The sequence below is a fragment of the Myxine glutinosa genome, chromosome 1, assembly GCF_964187855.1.
Source record: "Myxine glutinosa chromosome 1, kmMyxGlut1.1, whole genome shotgun sequence".
Lineage (NCBI taxonomy): Eukaryota > Metazoa > Chordata > Myxini > Myxiniformes > Myxinidae > Myxine > Myxine glutinosa.
The window spans coordinates 71,030,288-71,057,270 of record NC_136261.1 but is presented as its reverse complement, the minus strand read 5'-3'; the positions used below and the strand labels follow the sequence as shown (position 1 = coordinate 71,057,270).

The 26,983-nt window shown below is 49.7% G+C and overlaps 1 protein-coding gene across 1 annotated transcript in view; it reads left to right on the top strand.

Annotated features, from left to right (window-relative positions):
- Positions 1-2,916: 2,916 nt before the first annotated feature.
- LOC137424848 (transmembrane protein 59) overlaps positions 2,917-26,983 on the top strand; it is a 58,433-nt gene continuing 34,366 nt past the window's right edge. Inside the window, exons 1-2 of the mRNA XM_068112725.2 lie at positions 2,917-3,209; positions 3,424-3,526. Of these exons, the coding sequence (XP_067968826.2) occupies positions 3,057-3,209; positions 3,424-3,526 (256 nt within the window). The 5' untranslated portion in view covers positions 2,917-3,056. The remainder of the gene's footprint in view (positions 3,210-3,423; positions 3,527-26,983) is intronic.

The following is a 26,983-nucleotide window of genomic DNA, read 5'->3' as shown; positions in this document are numbered from 1 at the left end:
CACGCCGTTTTGTCTTTTCGAATTTCTTCGGATGCCCTTTGGTTTGAAGAATGCGGCTCAGGCGTTCCAGCGCCTCATGGACAGCGTCTTGTGTGACTTGGATTTTGTCTACGTCTATCTGGATGACATCCTCGTCGCCAGCGCGTCCCGCGAAGAGCACCTCCACCATCTCCGCACGCTCTTCGAACGCCTGGGCCAGCACGGCCTGATCGTGAACCCCGCCAAGTGCCGGTTCGGTGTCACTGAAATCGACTTTTTGGGGCACCGCGTCACCAGGCACGGGGCCGTCCCCCTACAGGCCAAGGTGGAGGCGGTGAAGGGGTTTCCGCGCCCCCGCACGATCAGGGGGCTCCAGGAGTTCCTGGGCATTGTAAACTTTTACCATCGGTTCCTGACCCGCATCGCCCAGCTCCTACGACCCCTGCACGAGGCCCTCCGAGGGAAGCCGGGCAAAGGTGACGTTACCTGGACCGAGCAGATGGACGCGGCGTTCGTGGGCGCGAAGCTCGCCTTGGCTAACGCCACCATGCTCGCGCACCCGGCGCCCGATGCACTGATCGCCCTCACCACCGACGCCTCGGACTACGCGGTGGGCGTGGTGCACGAGCAATGGGTGCGTGGAGCTTGGCAACCGCTGGCGTTCTTCAGCCGGCAGCTTCGCCCGCCCGAACGCCGGTACAGTACCTTCGACCGCGAGTTGCTCGGGCTCCACCTGGCGGTCAGGCACTTCCGCCATCTGCTCGAGGGCGGTGCGTTGACGGCCTTCGTCGACCACAAGCCACTGGTGTTCGCAATGGGCAAGGTCGCCGAGCCGTGGTCGGCCCGGCAGCAGCGTCACCTCTCGGCCGTGTCCGAATACACGACGGACATCCGGCACGTCGCGGGGAAGGACAACCCGGTGGCAGATTGCCTTTCCCGGTCCGTTGCCCACGCGGTCCACCTCGGCATCGACTATGCCCGGATGGCGGCGGACCAAGCCGCCGACCCCGACGTCCAGGTCTTGCGGACCGCCGTTACGGGCCTCCGCGTCACCGAGGTGCCGTTCAACGGCGCGGGCACGGCCCTCTGGTGCGATGTCTCCCTCGGGCGGCCTCGCCCCATCGGGCCCGCGGGCTTGTAGCGCCAGATTTTCGACACCATCCACGGCCTGTCCCACCCAGGCACGAGGGCCTCCCAGAGGTTGATCGCCGACAAGTTTGTCTGGCATGGGCTCCGGAAGGCCGTCCGCGGCTGGGCCAGGACGTGCGTCGCGTGCCAGCGCGCGAAGGTGCACCGACACACCCAGGCCCCATTGGCCCCGTTTGCGGTGCCGGAACGTCGGTTTGACCACGTTCACATGGACCTGGTGGGACCTCTGCCCCACTCGCAGGGTTTCACCCACGTCCTGACCATGATGGACCGCACCACCCGGTGGCCGGAGGCCGTGCCTTTGGCGTCAACGACGGCGGCGGACGTCGCGCAGGCGTTCATCGCCACCTGGGTCGCCCGGTTCGGCGCCCCCTCGGACATCTCGTCCGACCGCGGCCCCCAGTTCACCTCGGAGCTCTGGGGGGCGGTCGCGCAGGGCTGGGGGTCCAGCTGCACCGCACCACGGCCTACCACCCCCAGGCTAACGGCCTGTGCGAGTGGTTCCACCGCTCGTTGAAGGCCGCGCTCCGGGCGACCCTCCGCGACGGCGGCTGGGTCGACAGGCTCCCCTGGGTGCTGCTGGGCCTCCGGACGGCGCCCAAGGACGACCTGCGCGCATCCGCGGCGGAGTTGGTCTTCGGGCAACCGCTGTGGGTGCCGGGCGAGTTCCTCCCCGACTCCACGGCACCATGGTCCGCGGCGCAAGAGCGCTCCGCGCTGCAGGAGACCGCCCAGAGGTTCGCCCTCGTGCCCACGGCGCACCACGGGCACCCACCTACGCACGTCGCCCCGGAGCTTCACACCGCGGAGTACGTCTTCGTCTGGCACGACGCCCACCGGACACCACTGCGGCCCCCGTACGACGGGCCTTTCCGCGTGCTGGAGACCGGGGTGAAACATTTCACCTTGGACATCGGCGGCACTCCTGACCATGTCTCCATAGACCGCCTGAAGCCGGCCCACCACGACGTGGACCACCCACCGCCGGTGGCTCGGCCCCCGCGTCGGGGTCGCCCCCCGGTGGGCGGACCCCTGGCACCGCCCGGCCCTGCCGGCAGGCCGCCCCCCGAGCCTGCACCCATCCCGGGTGCAGCCGGAGGCATCCCAGCTGGCATCCCTGCACCCCGGACGCCGCCAGTCGCCAGAAGGCGCTTCGGCCGGGTCATCTGTTTGCCCCGCAAACTGGCCCTCCAGGTGCGCGGGAATTTTGGGGGGGCGCGTGTGGTGGATGCGAAAGCTCACTGGCGTGATGACATCATTCCGCGCGCCAAGTGGGCGGTGGCCACGCCCGAGGGGTAGGCGTGGCCGCGGGATATACACCGGGTCCGCAGCCCGGAACGCTCCAGTGTTACAGTGGAGCTCTTGAATAAAGACTCTTACAAATTACCGCGTTGTCCGTTTCCTCCTTGCTTACAAGCAGCGCGCGTAACACTGCGCTTCAATACCAATAATTTTCCATCTTTGGCCTTCATAGTACTAGTAGGCTCTTCAGGTTCTTTCATTTGTGTTTCATTCAATATCTTATTTCCACCAGCAGCACGATGTTGTAGGTGTGCTTAACCTCCCACACCCCTCCACATGTATATTATAATGTATGTTGTTTCTGTCATTGTTATTTGTCGTAATTATTTTGCATAATTGTTGATCACGCCTTCGGCATTTTGGGCGGTGTATTGGTAAATCTAACTACGCTCGATTATTTTCTTCTGAGTTTAATATAAATGTATTTTCTATGTAAGATGAATAAATGTTGAGGTTTCGTGTACTTTTACCTTTGTGTTTGCTCCAATGATGTAATTCAAGAAGCGACAACAACACTAACAGGAAGGTTGTTCGCTGCTTTCTGCCTGGTGGTAGAGACAGAGCAGAGAAGAGAACCTGTTTGGCTTGCGGCCGTCGCTGGTTTTTCGTGTACAGTCGAGTCAGTCATGGACTCGCGTCGTTACTGCAGTTTTGGAGCCTTCGCCGTGCTGTTACTCGCGCTATCGAACTCGGTTCGCGCCTCCACTGCCCTTGATCTCGCCTTGGGCGACACTTCCTCTTGCGCCGAACGCTGCGCCATCAACAACAATGGGACCGAGGTGGGCCCCCCCGTCGGCGTTCACTTCATGCCGGGAATGGTGGACCATTGCAACGGTGTTGTGCTCGATGAAAGACCTGTCCAAATGGACAGTTTGACACCATGTTGACTCGCACCATTGTGATGTTTGATCATGATGTCCTTGCTTTCTGCACCTTCTCGCACCCACAACCCCCAAACCTACCTCTTTATTCCTTCATTTCTTCACCCGTCAGAACCTACTGAGCGCTTGCCTCCGTGGCTGCCGACTGTTTGCTATCTGCCAATTTGTGGACGATGGGCGAGACCTGCATGATACCCGACGGGACTGCGAAGCAGGTGAGTACTCGACCTGTACAATACATACATATGTTAATGCACCTGCACACCTGGGCGTACCTGGTTTCAACCATTTCCTGCTCGCCTGAGTTCAACCATTGCCTGACAGATTCGCTTCTTCGTTTATTTATTATTTTTGATTATGCAGAGGTCAAGGCTTGCAGATGAGGTGTATGTTAGTTGATGAAAGGCGATTATACGTGGCATGGTGGGTTTGGGGGGGGGGGGGGTGGGGAGGGGAGGGGTTGAGGGTACACGGACATGCAGCAAAAGTCACCTTTAGCAGGAATAGAAGAATACATGTACAGGTGTGATGTACAATTTGAAGTTGTATTTTGTGAACATCTTGAAGCTTGTAGAGTGCATGTTGGAGTTGAGCTAGATGGACTAAAACTTCCACAAACTTCAGAAGCATAGGGTTAAAGTAGTAGTAGTGGTGAGATGGAAGCGTGGATGCGAGGGGGTTAATGAGAAATGACTGATGGGACCATGTGACATGATTGGATTGGGGAGTCGTTAATGGCAAGCATCAGACGGTCGAGGACCACCAACCTGATGTAGGCGAGAGAGGACCTGGACTTGTGCCTCAGCCTTCGTCTTCTGCAACACTTATTTGCGGAAGACCTGGACTTGTGCCTCCAATATTCCTGTGAAGTTAAACAGGGGAAGCTTGGTCAAAGTCTTTCATGAACCGGCTTTTTGGGGCAATAATTTGGCCGTTGTGGTCTTGATAGATCGTCTACTTTTCGTAAAGGACACCGTGGGACCTTTAACATACACCTACTAATGCCGGCAGAGGGGATGCCTAGTTTACAGTCCGTCCAAGGGACGGCACCCACATTGATGAAACACCTCGATTACAGTTTATATATGGGCCGGGATTCGAGCCCAGGCAAGACAGATTTGAGGCGAGTGGGTACTTGCAGTGAGGAGCCATACTCCAGGTCACTTTGGGTAAACGTCTTGTCGGGAGCAGTAAATATTTGGAGTCAAACTAACTCAGCATTGGTAAATATTTCGTTTAAGCTTTGTTTTGAACATGTACAATTGGTTTCTCTTCATATCCAAAGAAGGCCATTCACATGAAACATGCAAACCACCTTGGGGTGAATTTTTTTCTGGTGAAAAGGTTGCTGAATCGTACAGCCACCACACTAAGATAGCAAGCAGTGCAACCTGGTTTGAAGGAACCTTGCCGAAGGCAGAAATTTGTCATTTGGCCAGTGTGGCAGCGATAATTTGCATAATCTTTGCGCAGACGACCGTGTGATCTTTAACATCCACCAAGTGCTAGCCTGGTGTTGGCTTAGCGGTTAGGGTGCCGGCTTGGGATCCTAGGATCCTGGGTTCGAATCCCGATCGATCGCTGAATTAACGCCAGGGGGGTTGACTCAGCCTGTCATTCTTCTGAGGTCGGCAAATTGAGTACCAGCTTGCTGGGATGAATGATCCCGGTGTGTACCCCGGTTTAGAATAGGTGCACCGTATCCCTGCGCATCGAAAGAGGCGACCAAGGGTTGGCGTCAGGAAGGGCATCCGGCCATAAAAACATTGCCTCAAACAGGGAACCATGATTGTCATGGGGCCCGCAAGGCTGACCCCCGCTCTAGCGGGGAAAATGGCCTTAAAACGATCATTCATTCATTCATTCATTCAAGTGCTAGCAGGCAAGATGCCAAGTTTATCATCCCTCCAAGGGACAGTGCACGCTGATGGATCACACCAGGCTGACAGATTATATTGACAGGTCAAGATTCAAACCCAGGTTCAATATAGTCTGGAATCCACAGGCTCAAAAGCTCAATAAAATGGGTTGGACCTGACATGGCATGCTATACTTTTTGTTTGTGTTTTTTCTATTAATTTGGACATTAAGGTCCGCTGAATGAGAGGTCTGCTCTGCCGGAAACCTTGCGAAAAAAATTTGTGGCCATTTTTGTATATGCGCCCTTTATTTTCTGACCGAAAAATGTGAAAGATGTTCTTTTCTTAAAATCCTCAGTGGGTTGTGTAGGCTGTCAATAAATGCATCCCAGATACACAGAACACATGTGTTGACAACATCAAGTTGAGAAATACATTTACAAAACCTTTCCAAATGATTTAGAATCATTTTTATGCAAAAGCGCCCCCGTTTTTTTTTTTGTTTTTGTTTTTGCATTTTTTTCATTTTTTTCATCTTTACTTCATTAGTAATCAACTATGCCCTGAGTTATGCCATCAGCCAATGTGTCATTATTTTCACCAAACATTATAGTCATTCCACAGTAAAAATTCTGAAAATCAAACCAAAATCAATGGCTCTGCGGTGATTTTATTACCCTTACGCTAAAAAAATCCTAGAGACATACCGTATATTTAGCATCATGGTAGTTTATGTCCATTTTATTAAACATCCTGGCCAAGGCATCTTTTTAATTTTAACAGAACCCTGTGCCCCCAAAGAAAATACTTGTAACACAAGAAATACAAAACAGCAAAATGATTTTTTAAACAAAATGTGCACAGGATGACAAGCCAACAAAACAATGATCGTTACGCAGCTGAATTTGGATAGATTAGTGACCAGTATGTAGAAAAAATGAAATTAAACTTGAACTGAACAAAATAATTGAACATAACAAAATAAAAAATTACTGGCAACAACGTCTGTAATATCACATGAAATTAACATTGCACTGAACAAAATAACTTATAATGTGTAATGCATGTCACTGTCTTCGAGTGTGACATTGAACATTTGTTGTTTTGAACAACAACAATTTTGAATCCTTGAACATTTGTTGGGGTCCCTGGTGCACGGTGCAGAGACATGCGATGACACACTTCACATTGGCTCTCGCACAGGAGCATCCTCGGGCACACATGCTTTTCTTGCAGTGACAGTATTTGGTGCGTTTGAATTCTGCAGGTTTTGCCTCCTTCAGCATCATGGTTGCCACCAACGTACCATTGACAAGCTCTCTGCCAAAGTCAGTGGCAGCAGGGTAGGTTGGCTGAAACATGTGTGCTCGCTTGCATCCAGCCAACTGATGCAGGGCTCGGCGAAGGTGTAACTGGAAGGCATCGTCGGTAGGTGGAAGGCAACGCATGTCTCCTTTGAAGTTACCAAAGAGATGGGCTCGCAGTGCATCCAAATTACCACCCAAGTCACTCCTCTTATACAGTGACACCATGTATCGCCTAGCTGCTGTCGCAACATCTTCCTGAACATCCAGACTTTCTTCAGGGTCACCGTATCTGCACAGGGGCAGAAGGTCTGCCACGTGATCAACGGCAGTTTTGTAGGCGCGCATTTTTGGAGATAGCTCACTGTATCACATCCAGTCAGTATGTAGGTGCTGAGGAGCATGGATGTAAGATCTGCAGCTTCAACATCATACTTCACTGCCAGGGCTTCGGCGATTGCATGAGCAGGTAGGTAGATATCCATCTTCTTCACCCACAGCTCCTGCAGGCCATCCAGGTGTGTGATGTAGTATATGCACATCATGATCACGTCTGTGTCAGCAGCCACCACTACAGCCCGTTTGCGGTGCAGATGTTGTACTGAGTATGCAATGTGGGCAAACATCCTGGTATCTGCCTCATGCTTCTCACAGGACAGTTCTGGAAGCTCAACCTGACAATCTGCTGACAACAGGACAGTGCGACCAGGATCATGGAAGATTCCACCAAGAATAAGTGTGCATCCTGCAGGAAGTGACTTGTTCTGAGCTGCCCATGCTTCTCCCATGTAGTTCAACAGGCTTGCTTTATTCAGTGGATTGTGACCGAAGCCTTTCCATTCGTGTATGGCGAGAGTATCGTGTGGCTTGTACTCATTCATCTTGCTGGGGCAGGTCTTCATTCTCTTCTCTCGTTCCTCACCTTTCAGACTTTCAGCTGGGGAGACATCATATCGATCACCAACAAAGTGGATGCAGTCATAGTTGTCTGGGATACTACTGAGGAGCTGCTTCAGGTACTTTACTTGCAGTTCATGGAAGGTGCTGCTCCCAAGATGTTGGTGACGCTGGATGAATGCCATGGCATCTACTACCATTACAACAGGCTTGTCGTGTGGTGAAACGAAACGAGACGGTCCACCAATACTCCACGTTGTGAGCTTTTATTCACTTGAATGCGACTGATCTACAAAGAAAACACAAAAGCTATTTAAGCAAGCATCTCTGGCCACTTTCATTACCACTACGCCATTGCAGAGATATTAGCAAATGTAACACAGATCTTGCAACAATCTTACCAACTCGAAGACACAAGAGAGCGGAATGACCCATCCTTACTCATAGCGGATATATAAATCCTCCCCACGCGGTTGGTGTCGGAATAGCATCATGAGTAACGTTTCGGAGATAGAGGGCATCCCTCAGATGGAACCATCTTACTTCACGACACGTGACGTGACGGACACGTCACGTCTCTCGTTCCTCACCTTTCAGCTGGGGAGACATATCGATCACCAACAAAGTGGATGCAGTCACAGCAGTCTGGGATACTACTGAGGAGCTGCTTCAGGTGCTTTACTTGCAGTTCATGGAAGGTGCTGCTCCCAAGATGTTGGTGACGCTGGATGAATGCCATGGCATCTACTATCATTACAACAGGCTTGTCGGACGGTGGCAGTCTGTCCACTTCCCTCCATGAGCTGCCAAGGGATGTCTTGATTGCAGCCAAGTAATCGGCCTTGTTCCCTTTACGCATGGCATAACCTTGGTCAAGGGATGGATCTGGCTCAAACAGGGAGGCTGGGCAACTTGTCCACTCATGACTGAAGACCTCCACCTTCTTGTCTTCATCCAGGTCCTGCACAAAGTACAGGTTTCAGCCAACTGCACTCTTCCTCGTAGACCTTCTTGGCTTTGAGTGCCATGGACAGTGACTTTTTTGGCTTTGCTGCTAATGTGGCAATTTTTATTGGGGCTATTTTCTCACTGTCTGTTTTTCTTGCTGCAGCCAGTGCATCCAGTCCTTTTTCATGGGCGCTCACCAAGTCTGCAGATGCAGCTTTGTGGCCTGTTGAGAGGTTCATCAGCTCCTGTTCTTCACATGTGAATGGATTGATCATTTGGTTGTTGATGACATCTGTTATTTTCCTAACACTTTCAGCCTCCATTGTGCCTTGGCTGTTGGAGACCTCATGGTGTTTGGGGTCATCCATATCCAGGTGTGCCATAGCCTTTGTCTGCTCTGACACTGCTGTCAGAACTGGAAGAGCTCGCAAGTATTTCTCCATGGCCGCTGGCTGCTGACTGATGCCAGTGAAGAGTTTTGTCTTGGTATCACGGTTGTAGGTTTTCTCGAGTGCCATGTCTGTCCAGACACCATTGAAACGACCTTCTGTTTGACGTACAGTGAACTGCCCATCCTTGAATTCCCGATGGATGTTCGAAGCCAGTGTCGGTAGGCTTCTCATTGCTTCTAGGTAGTGGGGCAGGCAGGATACATACCTGTAGTGGCCAGCAGCTACAAGGTATGGTAACATATTTTCTACTTCAGCCAGGTGTTCCTCCCACAGGCCTGCACGCTCGGCGTGGATGAACCGTTTCAGAATCATCACCATGTCCATGTACATTAGCCATAGCTTTGTGGTAGGTGATGTACATACTTCATCAAACTCAGCCATCAAACGTGACAGCTTTTTCAGTTGGTCGGTTGCATCAGCACATGCAGAAGATGCCTTCTCTACATCCCTTTCTGACATGGCATCTAGGAGTAGCTGGACATTGATGGCAAGCTCAGACAAGCACTCCAGGTCCTTCTCTTCAATGATCAACCATCTGGCAAATGTTTCACAGTGTAGGGCGAACATTTTATTTTATTTTATTTTTTTACTTGGGTGGCCGTTAATATACCTGGGCGGCCCGCCCAACTAAAGTCTATGTGTGGGAAACACCCTACACAACCCACTGAGGATTTTAAGAAAAAAAACATTTTTCACATTTTTCGGTCAAAAAAGAAAGGGTGCATATACAAAAATGGCCACATTTTTTTTGCAAGGTTTCCGGCAGAGCAGACCTCTCATTCAGCGGACCTTAATGTCCAAATTAATAGAAAAAACACAAACAAAGAGTATAACATGCCATGTCAGGTTCTCTCAAATTTTGGTGACTGGATCCCAGACTAATACCCGGCAAAGGAAGTCCCGAGGTGTTTGTGTGTCCCTAGGAAGATTCTCGGTGTTAATCTTTCATACCTGTATAAAAAATCGTCGGTTAATTCGTGCCGCGTCTTTTGAGGCCTTGTACCGTGTCCGACCTTGAGGCTTTGTTTTTCTCTCAGCGGTTGATTGTGCTCCAAGTGACTGGTTGAGAAGAGTGATGGAAATGAATGTAGAAGGAAGTAGAGGACGGGGAAGACCGAGAAAGACTTGGCTAAAGATGGTGGAAGAAGAAATGCGGGCAAGGGGGTTAACAAGAAGAGATGCAGAAAATAGGGCAAAATGAAGAAGATTGTCATGGGGACCGCAAGGCTAACCCCCGCTCTAGCAGGGAAAATGGCCTTAAAATGCATGTTGTTTGTGTTGTTGGTCGATTGTGCTCCAATTACTTTCGTTCTCTGTTTTTCCCAGTCTTTTCACCCCGTACTTCCTTGTTTAAAATCTCAACTCAAAAAAAAACAAACCAAAAAAACATTTCCTTCTCTGTTCTTATTCATTGTTCTTATTCGTTTATTCGTTGTTCTTATTCGTTCGTTAGTTCTTCAACCACGTGTTTCGCCCCCATTTCCCCAGATAGTTTTCACTGTTAAATTTAAAAATGTTTAAACTTTCCCCTGAAGTACTGTATTCTGTCATATATTACAACAACTTTTTCTTCTTCTTCTTTAAAAGGTTGCTTTTGACTTGCTCACCAAATCTATTCATTCCAAAAAAAAATTCCATCTCTTACAGTTCCTCTTTTCTACATTCCCTAAACTCTCCTGCACTCCAACCCCCCTCCAGCGTCCTTAAACGTATCTTTGACTCGAAGGTCACAAGAAACTCATTTTGCAATAAATGTTCGTTTCCCATTATAAATCGTACAACACTTTCTAAATCCCAATCTCACCCCTCCCCTCCAAATCTTCCCCATCACCCATCCCTTTCAAATCTCCCACCTTGCCCCTCCCCTCCAAATCTTCTCCATCACCCATCCCTTTCAAATCTCCCCCCTTGCCCCTTCCCTCCTAAACTCCCCCCATACCCCTCCCCTTCTAGACTCCCCCCTTGCCCCTCCCCTTCAAATCTCTCCACCCTCATTTCTTCTCCATTTCCCCCCTCTCACCCCTCCGCAAAGCATCCTCCCCGCTTCTTCCCCCTTCCAACTCTCACCTCCATCTCCCCCAACCTTCTGCTTCGCTCTTCCCCCTCCTCAAACAACACCTCACTGTGCCTCAACCAATCACCATCAAACCTTTTGTCCGCCCCATCCTTCCCTTTCTCCGAGCTATTCTGAAATCTCTGACACACTGTCAACAGCTCTCCCTACCTCTTCCTCCTCTTCCACATCTTACCCTATACCTCCCCCCCCCTGTTCTGTATCCTATGCTCCCCCTTCCTCTTCATTAACGGTATGGACCTCAAACATCCGGGGCCTTCGCTCAAACTTGACTGATCTCTCCATACAGGTTGCTTCTGACAAACCAGACGTGATCTGCTTCACAGAAACTTTCCTCCTTCATGATGTCTCTGATTCCTTAGTATCTCTCCCGGGTTACTCCCTCCTCCGGTATGATAGACCTTAGCCTCGTCCTGGAGGTGGGGTTGCTATCCTTATCAAAAACTCTCTTCCTCACTCGCCCTGCACTGCCCTCTCTCCACCTCACCCCCAGGAATACCTTTGGCTATGGCTTCCCCTTCGCTCCCACCTTTTGTTCATATGTGTGTTGTACCGCCCACCAAACAGTGATGACTCCATCTACATCTCGCTGTCTGATAATATAGACCAACTTCTATCTACTCATCCCAACTCTCTCTCTTCCTCATATGTGGTGATTTCAATTGTCACCATGCCAGTTGGCTTGGTGTGGGTACCTCTCTCACCAGCCATGGCTCCTCAGCAAAGGACTTCTGCGACTCACTGGGACTGACACAATCTGTCAATTTCCTGACCCGGATCTCAGTCAACGGAGCATCTTCTCTTCTCGACTTGGTTATGACTAACTTCCCTGCAAATGTCTGCTGCTCTTCTTCTGCTCCAATCGGCTCATCTGATCATGTGCTTGTTAAAGTGACATCTCTCTGACCATTCTCAGAGAGCCTCCTCAGCGTCGACGAGTCTGGAATTTCACTCAGGCCAACTGGCACGGTCTTCAAGCATCCATCAATCATCTGGACTGGTCTCCTATCTCGACCACCTCTGACATCAACTCATCCTGGGAATTCTTCCAAAGTAAATTGCTCTCTCTCATGCACAGATTTATCCCATCTCGTCTTCAGTTGTCATACCCTTCCTCCCGTCCATGGTACACGGAATCGTGTGGTGAGGCTGTTGCCCAGAAACAACTTGCCTTCGTCTCCTGGAAGGCAAATCCAATGGAAGGAAATCTTATTTCCTTTCACAAAGCCCGAAACAAGTGTGTCCACCCTCAGGAGAGCCAGGAAACAATATCTCTCCGTTCTCAAGACCGAACTCTCTTATCTGTCTCCCACTTCCAAATCCTGGTGGCGTCTGGTCAAATCTGTTTCTGGTGTTTTTTCCCCCTCCATCCCCTCCCTTACCTCAAACGGCTACACAGCTGACTCCGCACGTGAAAAAGCTGAATGCCTCAACTCTGTGTTTGCCTCTAAATCTTGTGTCCCAAACCCATCCCTCTCTGTACCCACCGTACCCAGCTGCTCCTGGACTCTGTATCCTTTCCTCCTGACAAGGTGGAAAAGGTTAAGTCAACCCCTCGACTCTGATTCTGCAACTGGACCTGACGGCATCAGCCCACGGGTCCTAAAATCCTGTTCTTCCGCTCTTTCACTCCCTCTCTCTGTTCTCTTCACCCTCTTTTGCTCAAGGTCATCTGCCATCTGCTTGGAAATCAGCCAACTTCATCGCTTTACACAAAAAAGGTGCAAAAACAGATCCTAGCAACTACAGACCAATCAGCCTTCTCCCAATTATCAGCAAAGTCATGGAATCCATCATTGCTTCGGATATGAAATCTTTCCTCTTCTCCAATGGCTTGATCTCTGATCATCAATTTGGTTTCAGACCACGTCACTCTACTCTGGACATGCTGCTTCTGCTGTCTCAACAATGGATGGAGGTCCTCAATGCCAAACAGGAAATTAGAGCTGGCTCCCTTGACATATCACTTGTTGGTGTTGACTTAGCGGTTAGGGTGCCGGCTTGGGATCCGAGGATCCTGGGTTCGAATCCCGGTCGATCGTTGAATTAACGCCAGGGGGGTTGACTCAGCCTGTCATCCTTCCGAGGTCGGCAAATTGAGTACCAGCTTGCTGGGATGAATGATCACGGTGTGTACCCCGATTCGGAATAGGTACACCGTATCCCTGCGCATCGTGAGAGGCGACCAAGGGTTGGTGTCAGGAAGGGCATCCGTCCATAAAAACATTGCCTCAAAAAGGGAACCATGATTGTCATGGGGCCCGCAAGGCTAACCCTCACTCTTGCGGGGAAAATGTCCTTAAAACGATCATTCATATTCATATTCATTATTCCCTTGACATATCACGTGCCTTCGTTAGTCTGGCACCCCGCTCTGCTCACCAAACCCTCCTCCTTTGGTATCCATGGAAATCTCCACGCATGGCTGGCGGATTTCTTCTCTAGTCGTAGTCAACGTGTGGCCCTGAATGGGTTTCTCTCATCTCTTCCTGTTCAGGCTGGAGTTCCCCAAGGCAGTGTTCTGGGCCCTGTGCTTTTTCTGGTCTTCATCAATGATCTCTCTGACTCTCTTGAAAATCCTCTCTATCTCTTTGCTGATGACTCCACTCTCTGCCGCTCCATTCCTCATCCCTCAGATTGGCAGTCTGCAGCCTCCTCACTCTCTGCAGACCTGGACAAAATCACAGACTGGTCAAACAAGTGGAACATGTCTTTCAATCCTGACAAATCTCACACTGTTACGATGTCTCTCCGAAAAGACCGACTGGACAACCCTCTCATCCACTTTCTGAATAATCTTCTCCAAGAAGTTCTGTCACTCAAGCTTTTGGGTCTTACTATTTGCCATGATCTTTCCTGGGAAAACCACATTTCAAATCTGGCCTCGAAAGCCAGTCGCCGACTGGGCATCCTCCGTCGTGCGAAGTCCTTCCTTGGCACACCTGAGCTCCTCACCACATACAAGGCTTTCATCCGCAGGTGACACCGTCACAATTCGGATTTCGGGTGACACCGTCACAATTTCGGTCTTTGAGGCCGGCCGATAGGCACAGTGTGACCGGACGAGGTTCTCCTGACCACGTGGCCCTTGACTTGGTTTGTCCACACAATGTGGGCGCTTTCAGGATGAACTTTAGCCGGGGAGCGTTTGGGCGCCCCAGTCTGATACTGCCGCCCACGCGCAGAACAACTTGTGAGTGCACGTGGGTCCCGGCGGTCCCACTGGCCTAGCGCTACCATGTTTAGACAGCGAACTCCGTCCCCGGGCACCGGCACCTACTCCCGGAAGCAAGAGAGATCAGCAGTGCCGGGCACGGTAGGGCACCCGCGGAGCCCAGGCAGACCGGGGACGCGCGAGCCTACGCGTTAGCGGGCTACGGCGGAATCAACGGCTTCAGCCACGTCCGGGCCGATATTCGGCCCGGCCGCACCGGGAATGAACTGGTTCGACGCCCGCGCTAGAGAGGTTGCGGGCGACTGAGATGTGTTAACAAATTAATTAATTAATTTGAGATGTCCGATTCCTAGTGTTTGGAAATTTGGAAGAGCTTGACCCTAGCCTTTCCCTTGCGAGGGCAAGGAGGAACTTAACACTTGACACTTAAGCTTAGTTTGAAGTACACCCTGCCAGCGCTCCCGGTGGGACGGCAGGGCAACCAGAAGGGACGAGGTTCTCCTGACCACGTGGCCCTCGATCTGGGAAGCGAGAGGCGTTCCATTAGTGGACGCGCCCCTCACGCCCGACTTTTGGGCGGCCCCGGCAGGCCGTTTGTTTTGACGTTCCGTGACAGGCGAACACCCCCACCTCCGGGCCGACCGGGCGACCGGAATGAATCCCGGTGTCCCGATCCGAACCTTCAGAGCGGGCCGGCTGCACTTTCCGTCCCTGCGGTCCCAAATACCGGAACCACCCGCATACCACTTTATTCGACAAAATGAGGTGCGGCCTACAGCCTTAGAAAACCAACCCTATATAAGTCTCCCCTGCTCCCTGCTCCCTGCCCCCTGCAACATCTCCCTGCTCTCAAATGTTGTGTATGTGTGCTTCCCCTTCTCTCCCCATCTTGTCTTCCGCTCCCTCTTTTTATATATTTTGTTTGTCTGGTTGATTTGTTTGTGAAGTAAATGTTAGCTCTTGCACGAGCCTCGATTCTGTATACAAAAAAAAAAAAAAAAAATGGAATACTGCTCTCCCGTCTGGGCTGGTGCTCCTGCCTCACACCTAGCTCGTCTTCACGCTGTTGAAACCAAAACCTCCGAATTCGTGTCTCACTCCCACAAATTTTCACACTGTGCCATCGCACAATTTCGGGGCTGGGTCGTATGGCTCCACTAGCAGGTCTACCTACCTGCGCACCTCCGCCACTGAAGCCGCCACCCAAGCTTACCTGCTCCTTGCGACTACCTAACTGGGGAAGGCCCTCCCTGGCACTTACCCCCTGATGCACACCTTGGCATTGGGCAACCCGGGTCCTCTCCGGGGATCCTCGGGCCCCACTCATGACTAACCTAACCGGCTCCCAGAGCCTATCTGCGGCCTCACCTGGCCGACAAACTACCAGTGCCGGAGTGTCCCAATAACCATACACACCAATTAAGCCACACGCCCAGCCATTCACTGTCTCCTGCACCCTACAAAGCACTTCTTGCTACTCCCCGCACCACAGGTGTCAATATCCACGCAAATTTACCTATGCCCTCTACCTGGCTTTACACTACCCCCCTGGGCTTCCATGAATGGGTTCCACTCCCCTCATTCAGTCCTTCGCACCATGCACTCCTCACCAATCATTCCACACCAATCATTCTCACACCAAATACTCTCATACACCAAATATCTTGCACACTACTTTTCTCACACACCTCAACACGATTCCATTTATTCTCAACCACAATTCCTCAAACACACAGCATCATCTACCTAACTAATTTCCCCTATAACTCGTGCTTTCCCGTCGTCCCTTTAAACTAAGCACACCCTGTTCTTTATCAACCACCTAAACTCTCTACGTCCCCTCTGTAGTTCAGGTGTCACTACTTAAATCTCTTGTCTCTAAAGTCTTCTAAATCCCTATCATTATCCTAGCCCTCCCTCGGCTAGCTTCGGTGCCCCATGGAGGCAACCATTGCTGGCCCCTCCATGTGCCTAACACTGCCATCCCCCTAAACTTGTGCTCATGGGCCCCCCCCATATGAGGAATGGTGACTACCATTCCCCCACGTGGGGGACGCTACTCCCCCCAGTCCTCTAAACTATGAGCCCCTCCAGCTGGAGGTATGTTGTCACAGCTCGGCCTCGAAGGGCCGAGCGATCCATGCGGGTGGTTGGTCGCCTGTATGGGTTGTCCGTCCGGCATTTTTGATCCAAGGGGTGAGGGATTGATGGGCCCAAGTTCAGGGCTCCATCCTTGCACGGGGCCTCGCGGTCCCACGCAAGATAACCCAGCCGGCCACGGTCGGAGCACCGCACCCGGTAGGGTGCGTGGCTCCGAAATCTCCTACCTTCCCTTGAACCCGGCCGATCGGCCTTGCCGCCATACGGCACCAACCATACAGTGCGGGGGCCGGAGGCACGAATCGTGCACGCCGGTCCTCGTGAGACCGACGCGGCACCGATCCCCTCCGGTCCCTGCAGCACACAACTCACCGGGGGCTCACGTATGCTACCAGTCCCACGAAGCTCTACCCCCCCCCCCCGCCCCCCCCGGTCGATGTCGATGTCGATGCCCGGGCCGCGTCCTCACAACGCGCGACCCACTCCACACTCGCACACCCAGGTGCCCACGCGCCCCTCACACACTCCGTTACTGCACAGCCAGGCGCACACGCGCCCTCCACATACTCCGTTGTGCACTCTTCTTCGCACTCCGGTGCATACTCCTCCCACACGCATTCCTCCACACTCTGGTGTGCATTCCTCCACACATTCCGGTGTGCACTCCTCCACACACTCCGGTGCACACCACCCAGGCGCACTCGCACCTTTCACACACCCCATTATCGCACACCCCGGTGTGCATTCCTCTCTTACACACTCTGGTACACACTTTTTCACACCGGTGTGCGCTCGGCCATTGCACGCTCGGCCATTGCACGCTCGGCCATCGCACACTCCTTTTCCACACCCCCAGGTGCGCACTCCCGCTCACACTCCGCTATCGCACACTCCTCTTTTGCACACTCGACCCTCGCACACTCCGTTGCACACTCTTTTTCTGCACACTCCGTTGCACACTCTTTTTCTGCACACTCCGGTGCACACGTTTCCTTTACACACTCGGGTGTGCACTCTCCCTCATACCGCGTACCACTCTTTCGCTCCACGCGCTCTGCTACGGACTCCCTCTCATACCGCACAATGGCCCAACTGCGAACGCCCGGGTCTCGCCTCTCTCCCAAGCGCGCCGAGAACCCGTTCGCGCCAAACACATTCGCGCCATATTTACTCACCCTCCGAGCCCTCCTCCGCCAGCACCTGCAAACTTTTTGTTGGGTTAGCAAGCCCGGCATCACGGTGCAAACACAGACTCTGCGCGTGTTCCATTACCTTCTCCCGTGATTTATTTTATTTTTCCTCGACGGTCGTCGGCGCCCCCGCAATTTATTTTTCCAATCCAACCTTCGCTGGCGCCCCCAATATTTTCTTTTCCAATGTGACGATCGTCAGCCCCTCTACACCCCGCGTCGCGACTCTCATAGCCCCGGTCAACTTGGCTGTCCTCTGCTCTACCTCGCTCCTCATGCGTTCTCCGCACCGCTTCACCTCGTCGTGTACCACCGCGAACTCCTCGCTCAACTTGCGCCCTATCTCCTCCCCTGCCTTTTCCATGTCTCTTCTGGATTCCTCCCTCATCTTTTCCATGTCACACCTCCATTTTTCCCTTCTTGACTCTTCTATCTGGGTATCCATTTTGTTTTTCAACCCTTTCATTTCCCGGGTGGATTTGTCCCCCAATTCTTTCATTTGACCACCCATTTTGTTTTCCAACCCTACCATGTTGCACCCTGATTCGATTAGTTTGGTGTCCATCTGAGTAGTCATTTTATTCTTCTCACATCTCGCCTCCTCCCCCCTATCAAATATTTCGTTCATCTCTTCACCCCATTCTTTTATGAGTGCTAACACTTGAGTCATGAATAACTAACTGCATGTCTTCAACACTCACTTGCACAACGGGTTTGGCCTCCGCCGCCGCCATGTGCGAAGCGCGGCCATTGTCTTTACCTACTGCCGCACCCTCGTCAGCTTTGTCCACTACCAACTGTCCCCTGTTGGTCCTAGGTCATTAGTTCATCTTCTACTACCCCCACCGGCATTTGATCGCTTTGGCCAGCCATCGTACGAACTTAATTTTGATTTTAAAAACTACATTTCGTCCAATCGTAATTTTGAGCACGTGAAGCGCACTCTAGGTCCAATTATCCCACTCCTAGACACCAATTTGTTGCGGATCTCCCGAAGCCCGTCGACGTTACAAAAGGGGGGATTAAACCCCTTTTTTTCTTAGGGTCTTCGTATCCACGAGGCCGAGTCGCCACTTCCGCAGCGAGCGTGGAAAAGGGTATCGGGTCGATGCCGCACGTACCTTTGACCCACGCTGCCACGAAAACAGGGATCGGACCTCGCACAAGCCACGCTAATCGAGTACGCCTGAGCGGTGTGCGAATCACGTGACTCGTGCCGTTACTTTTATTGAACCCGATTGAGCGGTTCTATTCGTACGATGCTAGGCCAATATATGGAGAGGATGGGACGATCAAATAAGAGGAATAACACAATTTATTTATTATGTACAAGGCGAAGCGACACAGAGCAGGCACTTAAACAATGTTAACTTATCCCCAGACAAAGGGCCCACTCACACACACGGGGAAATGGTGGAAGAAAGTCCGCGCGCCAAACGCGCCTTGCCGTCGGTCGCTCCCGGACAGCTCGCCCGGCGTGGCCCTCTGGTGGTCACGGCATGTATGCTTGGAAACGCAAGCAAGGAGATCGCGCGTCTGTGGCCCGGAATGGATCGTCTCCACAAGCGCGACTAATACAGGTAGCAGGGCACAGGACACGGGGAAAGTTCGTGCACAACGAGGCTATTGCAACAGTTCAATTCAAGCACTTCGACTTGTTCAGGGGCTGGGTGACTTTCACTTGTCTCGTTCGGGGCAAACTCTCCTCTCTCTCCTTCGGCTCCCGTCTGCGTTCTGACGCGTTCTGCCTTCCGCGCGTTCTGCTTTCATGGGCTCGGGGCAGGGCCTTGTATGGCCCCTCCCCAATCTTACCCGAATGTTCCAAGCCCCGCCTCTCGCCGCCGTTGTGAGCCACTCCCCTTGAGCTCTGATTGGCAGCTCGCTGCTCACCGGCCACTCCCCCCTGCAGCTCCTCCCTTCGGCCTTGCCAGAATTGTTCAGGCCGAGCACATGGCATTCCAGCATAATTGAGGCCTACTCACTGGCCTGCTCAACGCAAAACTAACAAAGGAAAGGACTACGCTTACATTTACTATACAAACGACAACAACATGCATTTTAAAGGCCATTTTCCCTGCTAGAGCGGGGGTTAGCCTTGCGGTCCCCATGACGATCTTCTCCATTTTGCCCTATTTTCTGCATCTCTCTTTGTTAACCCCCTTGCCCGCATTTCTTCTTCCACCATTTTTAGCCAAGTCTTTCTCGGTCTTCCCCGTCCTCTACTTCCTTCTACAGTCATTTCCATCACTCTTCTCAACCAGTCACTTTCATCCTTCCTCAACATATGACCAAACCATCTCAACCTGTTCCTCTTCACAGCATCAATCACAGGCTCTATTCCCATCATCTTTCGCAATTCATCATTTGTCTTCCTCTCTCTCAACGATACTCCGAGCACATGGCATTCTGGATTCCTCCCTCATCTTTTCCATGTCACACCTCCATTTTTCCCTTCTTGACTCTTCTATCTGGGTATCCATTTTGTTTTCCAACCCTTTCATTTCCAGGGTGGATTTGTCCCCCAATTCTTTCATTTGACCACCCATTTTGTTTTCCAACCCTACCATGTTGCTGTTGCACCATAAAGCTTACATTTACTATGAAATAACTATACTACAGCGAGGCTACATGTTGTGGTGCGTCTACCTACGAGGGGGGAGGGGGGGGGGGGGGGTCATCCTTTAGTCTCAAAACCGCAACTATATATTCAACTATATATTCTATATATATATTCAGTTAGATATATATATATATGCCCCATCTCTTTATGGTGAAGAATTTGTATACAAAATTAAAATATTTCTCGTATCCAGATCTTCAGCGAAATCGAATCAATTCTTCCTTCTCACACACCCAACCAAATTTAGTCCAAATCCATCTACAACTTTTTGCGATATCCTGTTCACAGACGGACAAACAGGCAGGAGTGGTCAAATGATCTCTGTCCACCTTTGGTGGCAGAGGTTAAAATATATATACTTTATTATTTAATGAAGTGGATTGTGCTTGCATTGTCCTAAATCAAGAATGAGTGATCAGAATGACCTCTTTAGTTAACAATTCAAAGGCATCGGGATCTTTTTAAAAAAGTAACAAACAAACAAACAAAAAAAAGCAAGGAAAAGTTAAAAAACAAAAACTATTGTTTACATTCTAACTTGTTAGGCTATGCTGAGATTGATAATTATATATGATTTCAAGTTTAAGACTAATCTTAAGGGGTAGAACTTATAAACTGAAGTCAAAAGAAACAATAATTGTGATATTATTGTCGCTGTTCCCACATTGCAAGTTCGAGTTATGTAAAGTATGCATCTTCCCTTTTGATAATACTAGGGCATTGCCCGTACGTGGGTGCCCGTTCCTTGCCAAAAAAAAAAAAAAACGCTACCCGTACGCTCTACCCCGCCCGTACGCCCGTAAACAAAAAATAACAACGCTCTTCGCTTCCGCCCTTCGCTCTGACTGAATTGGGAGAAATAATGCGCATAAGAAATCGAATTACGTACCGTAATGGCGGTCAGCTCGTAACGCGCACACTGTCCGGAAGTTCGCATATCGCATATCTATCTATCTATCTATTAATGCCCATTTATTCAATTATCGCCAACGTATTTTGGCTTTTTGCAATTTAATCGCAAGGAAAAGTAGAAAGAGAAGAGGGAAAAAAAGAAAAGCCTTGCCTTGCTGCAAACAGCTGCTGCAAACAACAACAACATGGAAGGCTGCACTGTCCGGAAGTTGGCATATCGCAGTTACGATTATTTTAGTGTTAATGGCCAATTATTCAATTAGCGCCAACGTATTTTGGCTGTTTGCAATTTAATCGCAAGGAAAAGTAGAAAGAGAAGAGGGGGAAAAAGAAAAGCCTTGCATTAACGCATTAACGCTTGCATTGCATTAACGGTTCGGCACACGTGATAGCTCGCTGCTCTCTGATTGGTTGAAGCGTTTTTTGGACATAGCTCGGTAGGTACTTGTCCGATTAATTTCAAACCTTGAAAAGGCACATCCTCGGGTCCCCAGCAATATACCTGGCAAGTTTCAAGTATATCGGACCCGTGGTTGTCGAGAAACAGCGGTCACAGACACACAGACACACAGACAGACACACAGAGATTGCTGGAATTATAGATAGTCCGATTAATTTCAAACCTTGAAAAGGCACATCCTCGGGTCCCCAGCAATATACCTGGCAAGTTTCAAGTATATCGGACCCGTGGTTGTCGAGAAACAGCGGTCACAGACACACAGACACACAGACAGACACACAGAGATTGCTGGAATTATAGATAGATGTCGACTTAATTTTGATGTACAGTATGTTTGGAAGTTATAAACATTATTATTTTATGTAAGCGGGACAGTGTCAGGAAGATGTAAACAATCATAAATAGGAATGCTTTCTCACTCTATCATCTACTGAGGGCGTGCCAATTCACTGTTGTACTTTATTGCATTTTGTTTATTCGGTGAGGAATGAACTTTGACCAGAAACGAATCGCGATCTTTCCAGAAACCTATTACACAAACTGTCATTCTTGAATTAGTTGATTTATTGAGTGGCCTGTAGAAAGCAATCACAAGCCACTTCTTCAATGAAATATAGTGCTTCAACAATTCACTTTATTTATATATACTAGGGCATGCCCGTACTATATATAAGCTAGGACGTGCCCGTACGTGGGTGCCCGTTCCTTGCCAAAAAAAAAAAAAAAAAAAAATTTGTGTAGGGGTGTGTGTGTGTAAACATCCTAGGGCGTGCCCGTACGTGGGTGCAAAAAAACATGCGTGCAAACAACAACAACAAAAAAAAACTTTGAAACCACGTGGCAGTAACGACCACAGAACCCCCCCCCCTCTATTTACATGAATGGTTTGGTCCATTCGCAACGACCACAGAACCCCCCCCTCTATTTACATGCAATGGTTTGGTCCAAAGCGAACGGTTTGGTCCATTCGATGTGATTCGATGATTCGATGTGAATGGTTTGGTCCATTCGCAACGACCACAGAACCCCCCCCTCTATTTACATGAATGGTTTGGTCCATTCGCAAAGCCAAAGCGAACGACCACAGAACCCCCCCCTCTATTTACATGAATGGTTTGGTCCATTCGCAAAGCCAAAGCGAACGACCACAGAACCCCCCCCCCCCTCTATTTACATGAATGGTTTGGTCCATTCGCAACGCCAAAGCGAACGGCGAACGGCTAAATCGCCATAGCTCGGTAAGTACTTGTCCGATTAATTTCAAACCTTGAAAAGGCACATCCTCGGGTCCCCAGCAATATACCTGGCAAGTTTCAAGTATATCGGACCGGTAGTTGTCGAGAAACAGCGGTCACAGACAAACAAACAAACGTACAAACGTACAGAGATTACTGGAATTATAGATACTAGGGCATTGCCCGTACGTGGGTGCCCGTTCCTTGCCAAAAAAAAAAAAAAACGCTACCCGTACGCTCTACCCCGCCCGTACGCCCGTAAACAAAAAATAACAACGCTCTTCGCTTCCGCCCTTCGCTCTGACTGAATTGGGAGAAATAATGCGCATAAGAAATCGAATTACGTACCGTAATGGCGGTCAGCTCGTAACGCGCACACTGTCCGGAAGTTCGCATATCGCATATCTATCTATCTATCTATTAATGCCCATTTATTCAATTATCGCCAACGTATTTTGGCTTTTTGCAATTTAATCGCAAGGAAAAGTAGAAAGAGAAGAGGGAAAAAAAGAAAAGCCTTGCCTTGCTGCAAACAGCTGCTGCAAACAACAACAACATGGAAGGCTGCACTGTCCGGAAGTTGGCATATCGCAGTTACGATTATTTTAGTGTTAATGGCCAATTATTCAATTAGCGCCAACGTATTTTGGCTGTTTGCAATTTAATCGCAAGGAAAAGTAGAAAGAGAAGAGGGAAAAAAAGAAAAGCCTTGCATTAACGCATTAACGCTTGCATTGCATTAACGGTTCGGCACACGTGATAGCTCGCTGCTCTCTGATTGGTTGAAGCGTTTTTTGGACATAGCTCGGTAGGTACTTGTCCGATTAATTACAAACCTTGAAAAGGCACATCCTCGGGTCCCCAGCAATATACCTGGCAAGTTTCAAGTATATCGGACCCGTGGTTGTCGAGAAACAGCGGTCACAGACAAACACACAGACACACAGACACACAGACACACAGACACACAGACAGACACACAGAGATTGCTGGAATTATAGATAGATAGATATATATATATATATATATATATATATATATATATATATATATATATATATATATATATATATATATATATATTTATATATATATATATATATATATATATATATATATATATATATATATATATATATATATATATATATATATATATATATATATATATATATATATATATATATATATGGAGGTCAACGACCTCAAGGGAAGGAAGAAGAACAAGGATCAGAGCAACAATGTTTAATAAAATCGATTACAAACACACTGTGTGGAGCAAGGCTCAAGAATGCACCGCCTGACACGCAGCGGGCAATTTCAAGACACTCGCTGCAAAATCAGTAAAAAGGCATTTCATATATAGCAAAAATATCAGACAAGAGTCTGCGCTAAAGACAAAGCAAACTGGGCCGTAAAGACCCACCTACCATCGTCCCTTCCTGCAGAAGGCCAAACTTAGACAGAAAAGATGTAAGCATAGGATATTGTGACCCTTTTTGGCCCTTTTATCTAAACACATCAGACCCGAGCGCAGGCCGAAGGAAATGCTCTCATAATACCTTCAATGGTTTTCTTGACACTAAGCATAATAGTAGATTAATGATTGAATACACATGCTGAATACATAACAATCAAAGGATATGTAATGTCTATATTTCTTTTCCAAGGTTGGTTACGTCCTTGATTTAGGAGACACACTGGAAACTACAAAGATATATAATTAATTATTCCCTTTGTGAAGAAGGCGTTTGGCAACATGTTTTCCCTGTACGTGGGTTGTGAGCATTTTATCTTCTGTTTGGCACATACATTCAAGGACTTGTTTACTGGGCTAAGGATCCACAGGTTTTTCCTGTATCCTGCACCTCGAGCCTCGAAACCACATTTTGTCCACCCGCCTCTGCCTGCAGCTGAGTTCAAATCAGTTTTCAGAAGCACGATATATAATTTCAGATGTTATGATCAATTGAGTCATGGGGTTTAAACCCTAATGGCTAACAGTTCCTCCCTTTGTCTTTACAAGACAACTCCTTGGAAAGACACCGTATACCCCAGTGGTCAGCATCCCAATTAGTCACATGCCAGGCGCGACACAGCGTCACGCATGCTCAAAGAGAGATACCGGCCCTAACTGGCCGTCTAACATTCAACGCATAAATTGTTAGCCATAATTCGCGACGACGGCGCCTGGTTAGGAGATAGCTGCCGCCCGGCCGGATCCCGAATCCACCCTCGCCACGGCGTAGGTGCGACCCAGTTGCCAGCCAGATTTGGGGCCCTCCTTATGCAGGTGTGGTCCTCGCGAATCAGGGCAAACAATCGACGTCCAATGCCATCAAGCCTTGTACGTGTGATTGCTCTGTGGAAGAAAAGGAGGCACATTCGTCATCACCAATATCCATCTCCTCATAATCACAAATCTCCATCTCCACATAGTCTGTATCAACGTCAGTATTCAAAGTGTTGGGTGTCTTAAGCTGAGACGATCCCAAATTGCTTGTTACGGGTGGTGTAAGTGGTGGTGAAGGTGGTTCTCCCGGATATCCCGGATACATGTTTGCCATCCGCTCCTCACTGCTGGCATAATAGCAATAGCTCTTAAAAGAACCTACACTTTCTAAATCACAGGTATAATCATCCCAACTAAAATCATAATCATTATCAGAATCCCAAGCATCAACAGGTTCATCGATTTCAAGCCAGGAATCGTAGATCCCTAAAGCCACATCCTCTTGCCACGAAACGTCGAGGCCATCAACCCAATCGTGGGGGTCCGAGACGATAGAGTTGGCCGGTTCACCAATGGCCTTTGGATCCTTCCCATATAGTGAAAGTAACATCCCGTTGGTGGCGGTGGGTGGGGTCCATCCTGTGAAACATTTTCTCACACAAATCATGATTAGGGATTTCATTATAACCACGGTGAGTACGATTCCCACGACTATGGCCAGGCCTGTCAATAGCCATTTTACAATGACCCCTGTCCATCCTCTGAACCAGGCTGATATGCTGGACCATACATTATTGGCTTCTTCCCTTTCCTTTCGGCTATCCGTGAGATCCTGGGTCGCGGCCTTAAGCCGAATGATTGAGGCCTCTATTCCTTCCGAGTGATCGGGGATATATGTGCAGCATTTTCCATCGATTACCCCACATACTCCTCCCTTTTCTGCCAACAACATATCTAAAGCCACTCGATTCTGCATCACCATCGTTCGCATATGCACTAATTCGTCTTCCAATTGTAGTTCTGCGATTCGGGTTTCGTTTCCAATTCGTTCCATTACTAATGCGAGACTATCTATTCGCCAATCATTCATAGTCACTCCCGCCTGGGGAAAAAATGCTCCTAGTAGGACCTGCCACCAGCGTCCGTCCAGTCTTACTGTTCCATCCGGGTTCCAAAGAGAGAATCGTTTCTTCCTCTCGTGGGTAGGGGTGTACCCTGTTTCATTAAAATGATCTACCAAATTTACCTTGGGAAAGATGGATCCCAGATAACAAGTCCCTCCCCACTGTTCGGGTAGGTATGGATATGCCTTATTTCCGCAAATAAACATCACTCCATGGGGTGGGATAAGGGCCGAGGCCATGCATTTACTAATTTCAACGCGGGTGGCGCTTGGTGCTCCCCAAGATATGGTTAGCTTGGTTACGTTATGCTGGGCCTGGTCATCTATGGTTATTACAAGGGGGCCTCCCTTTTGTCTCCCTCTGGCGTCGGATGGCAGGGTATGGGTGCATTCCGAGGTTCCCATCTGAACGTGTCCCTTTCCTATAAGACACACCCGTCCCTTTTGCTCTGTCACCCAGACTGGGTCAGGTGGTTTGTCTAACAAAGCCTGCTTAATGGGTGGGGTATATCGAAACACCCGGGAACACACTGCTGGGGGTTTTGGGCCTATCAGCTCCAAAGTTGTGGTCAGACATGGGGTACGCAAGGGTCCTGAGCACATATCTCGTAGGGACAGGGGCAGCACTACCATTTCTATCCCTGTCATACTGGTGTGAGGAAAATGCATACACACCCAACAACGTGATCGGTTCTGTACCTTCGCCATTGCACGGGTCACTGTCCAATACGTGTTTTCCTTTGGCTTTTTCTTGCTTTCGATCCGTGGGTGCGGAATTAATATGTGTGAGATGCATGGTGGCCTATAGGCGTAGGGGGAGCTCTGTGAGGTCATGAATTCACATTGTAGTAACAGAGTAGTGCCGCTGTTCAGTAATACATGCGTGGTTAAATTGTTCGAGTCCTTTCCCCATTTGTAACCTGCCCTGGCCATGTTTACTATTGGTGTGCCGCCTTGTCGTGGCGCTTGCTTTATACGACTGAGGGCAGCAAATCCTGTCTTCCTTCCATGTGAGTCTGTGTACAACGCCCTCCACATTATCTGTGTCCATACGTCTTCCTTTACGTGGCAGCAGGGTATATTTATCCTC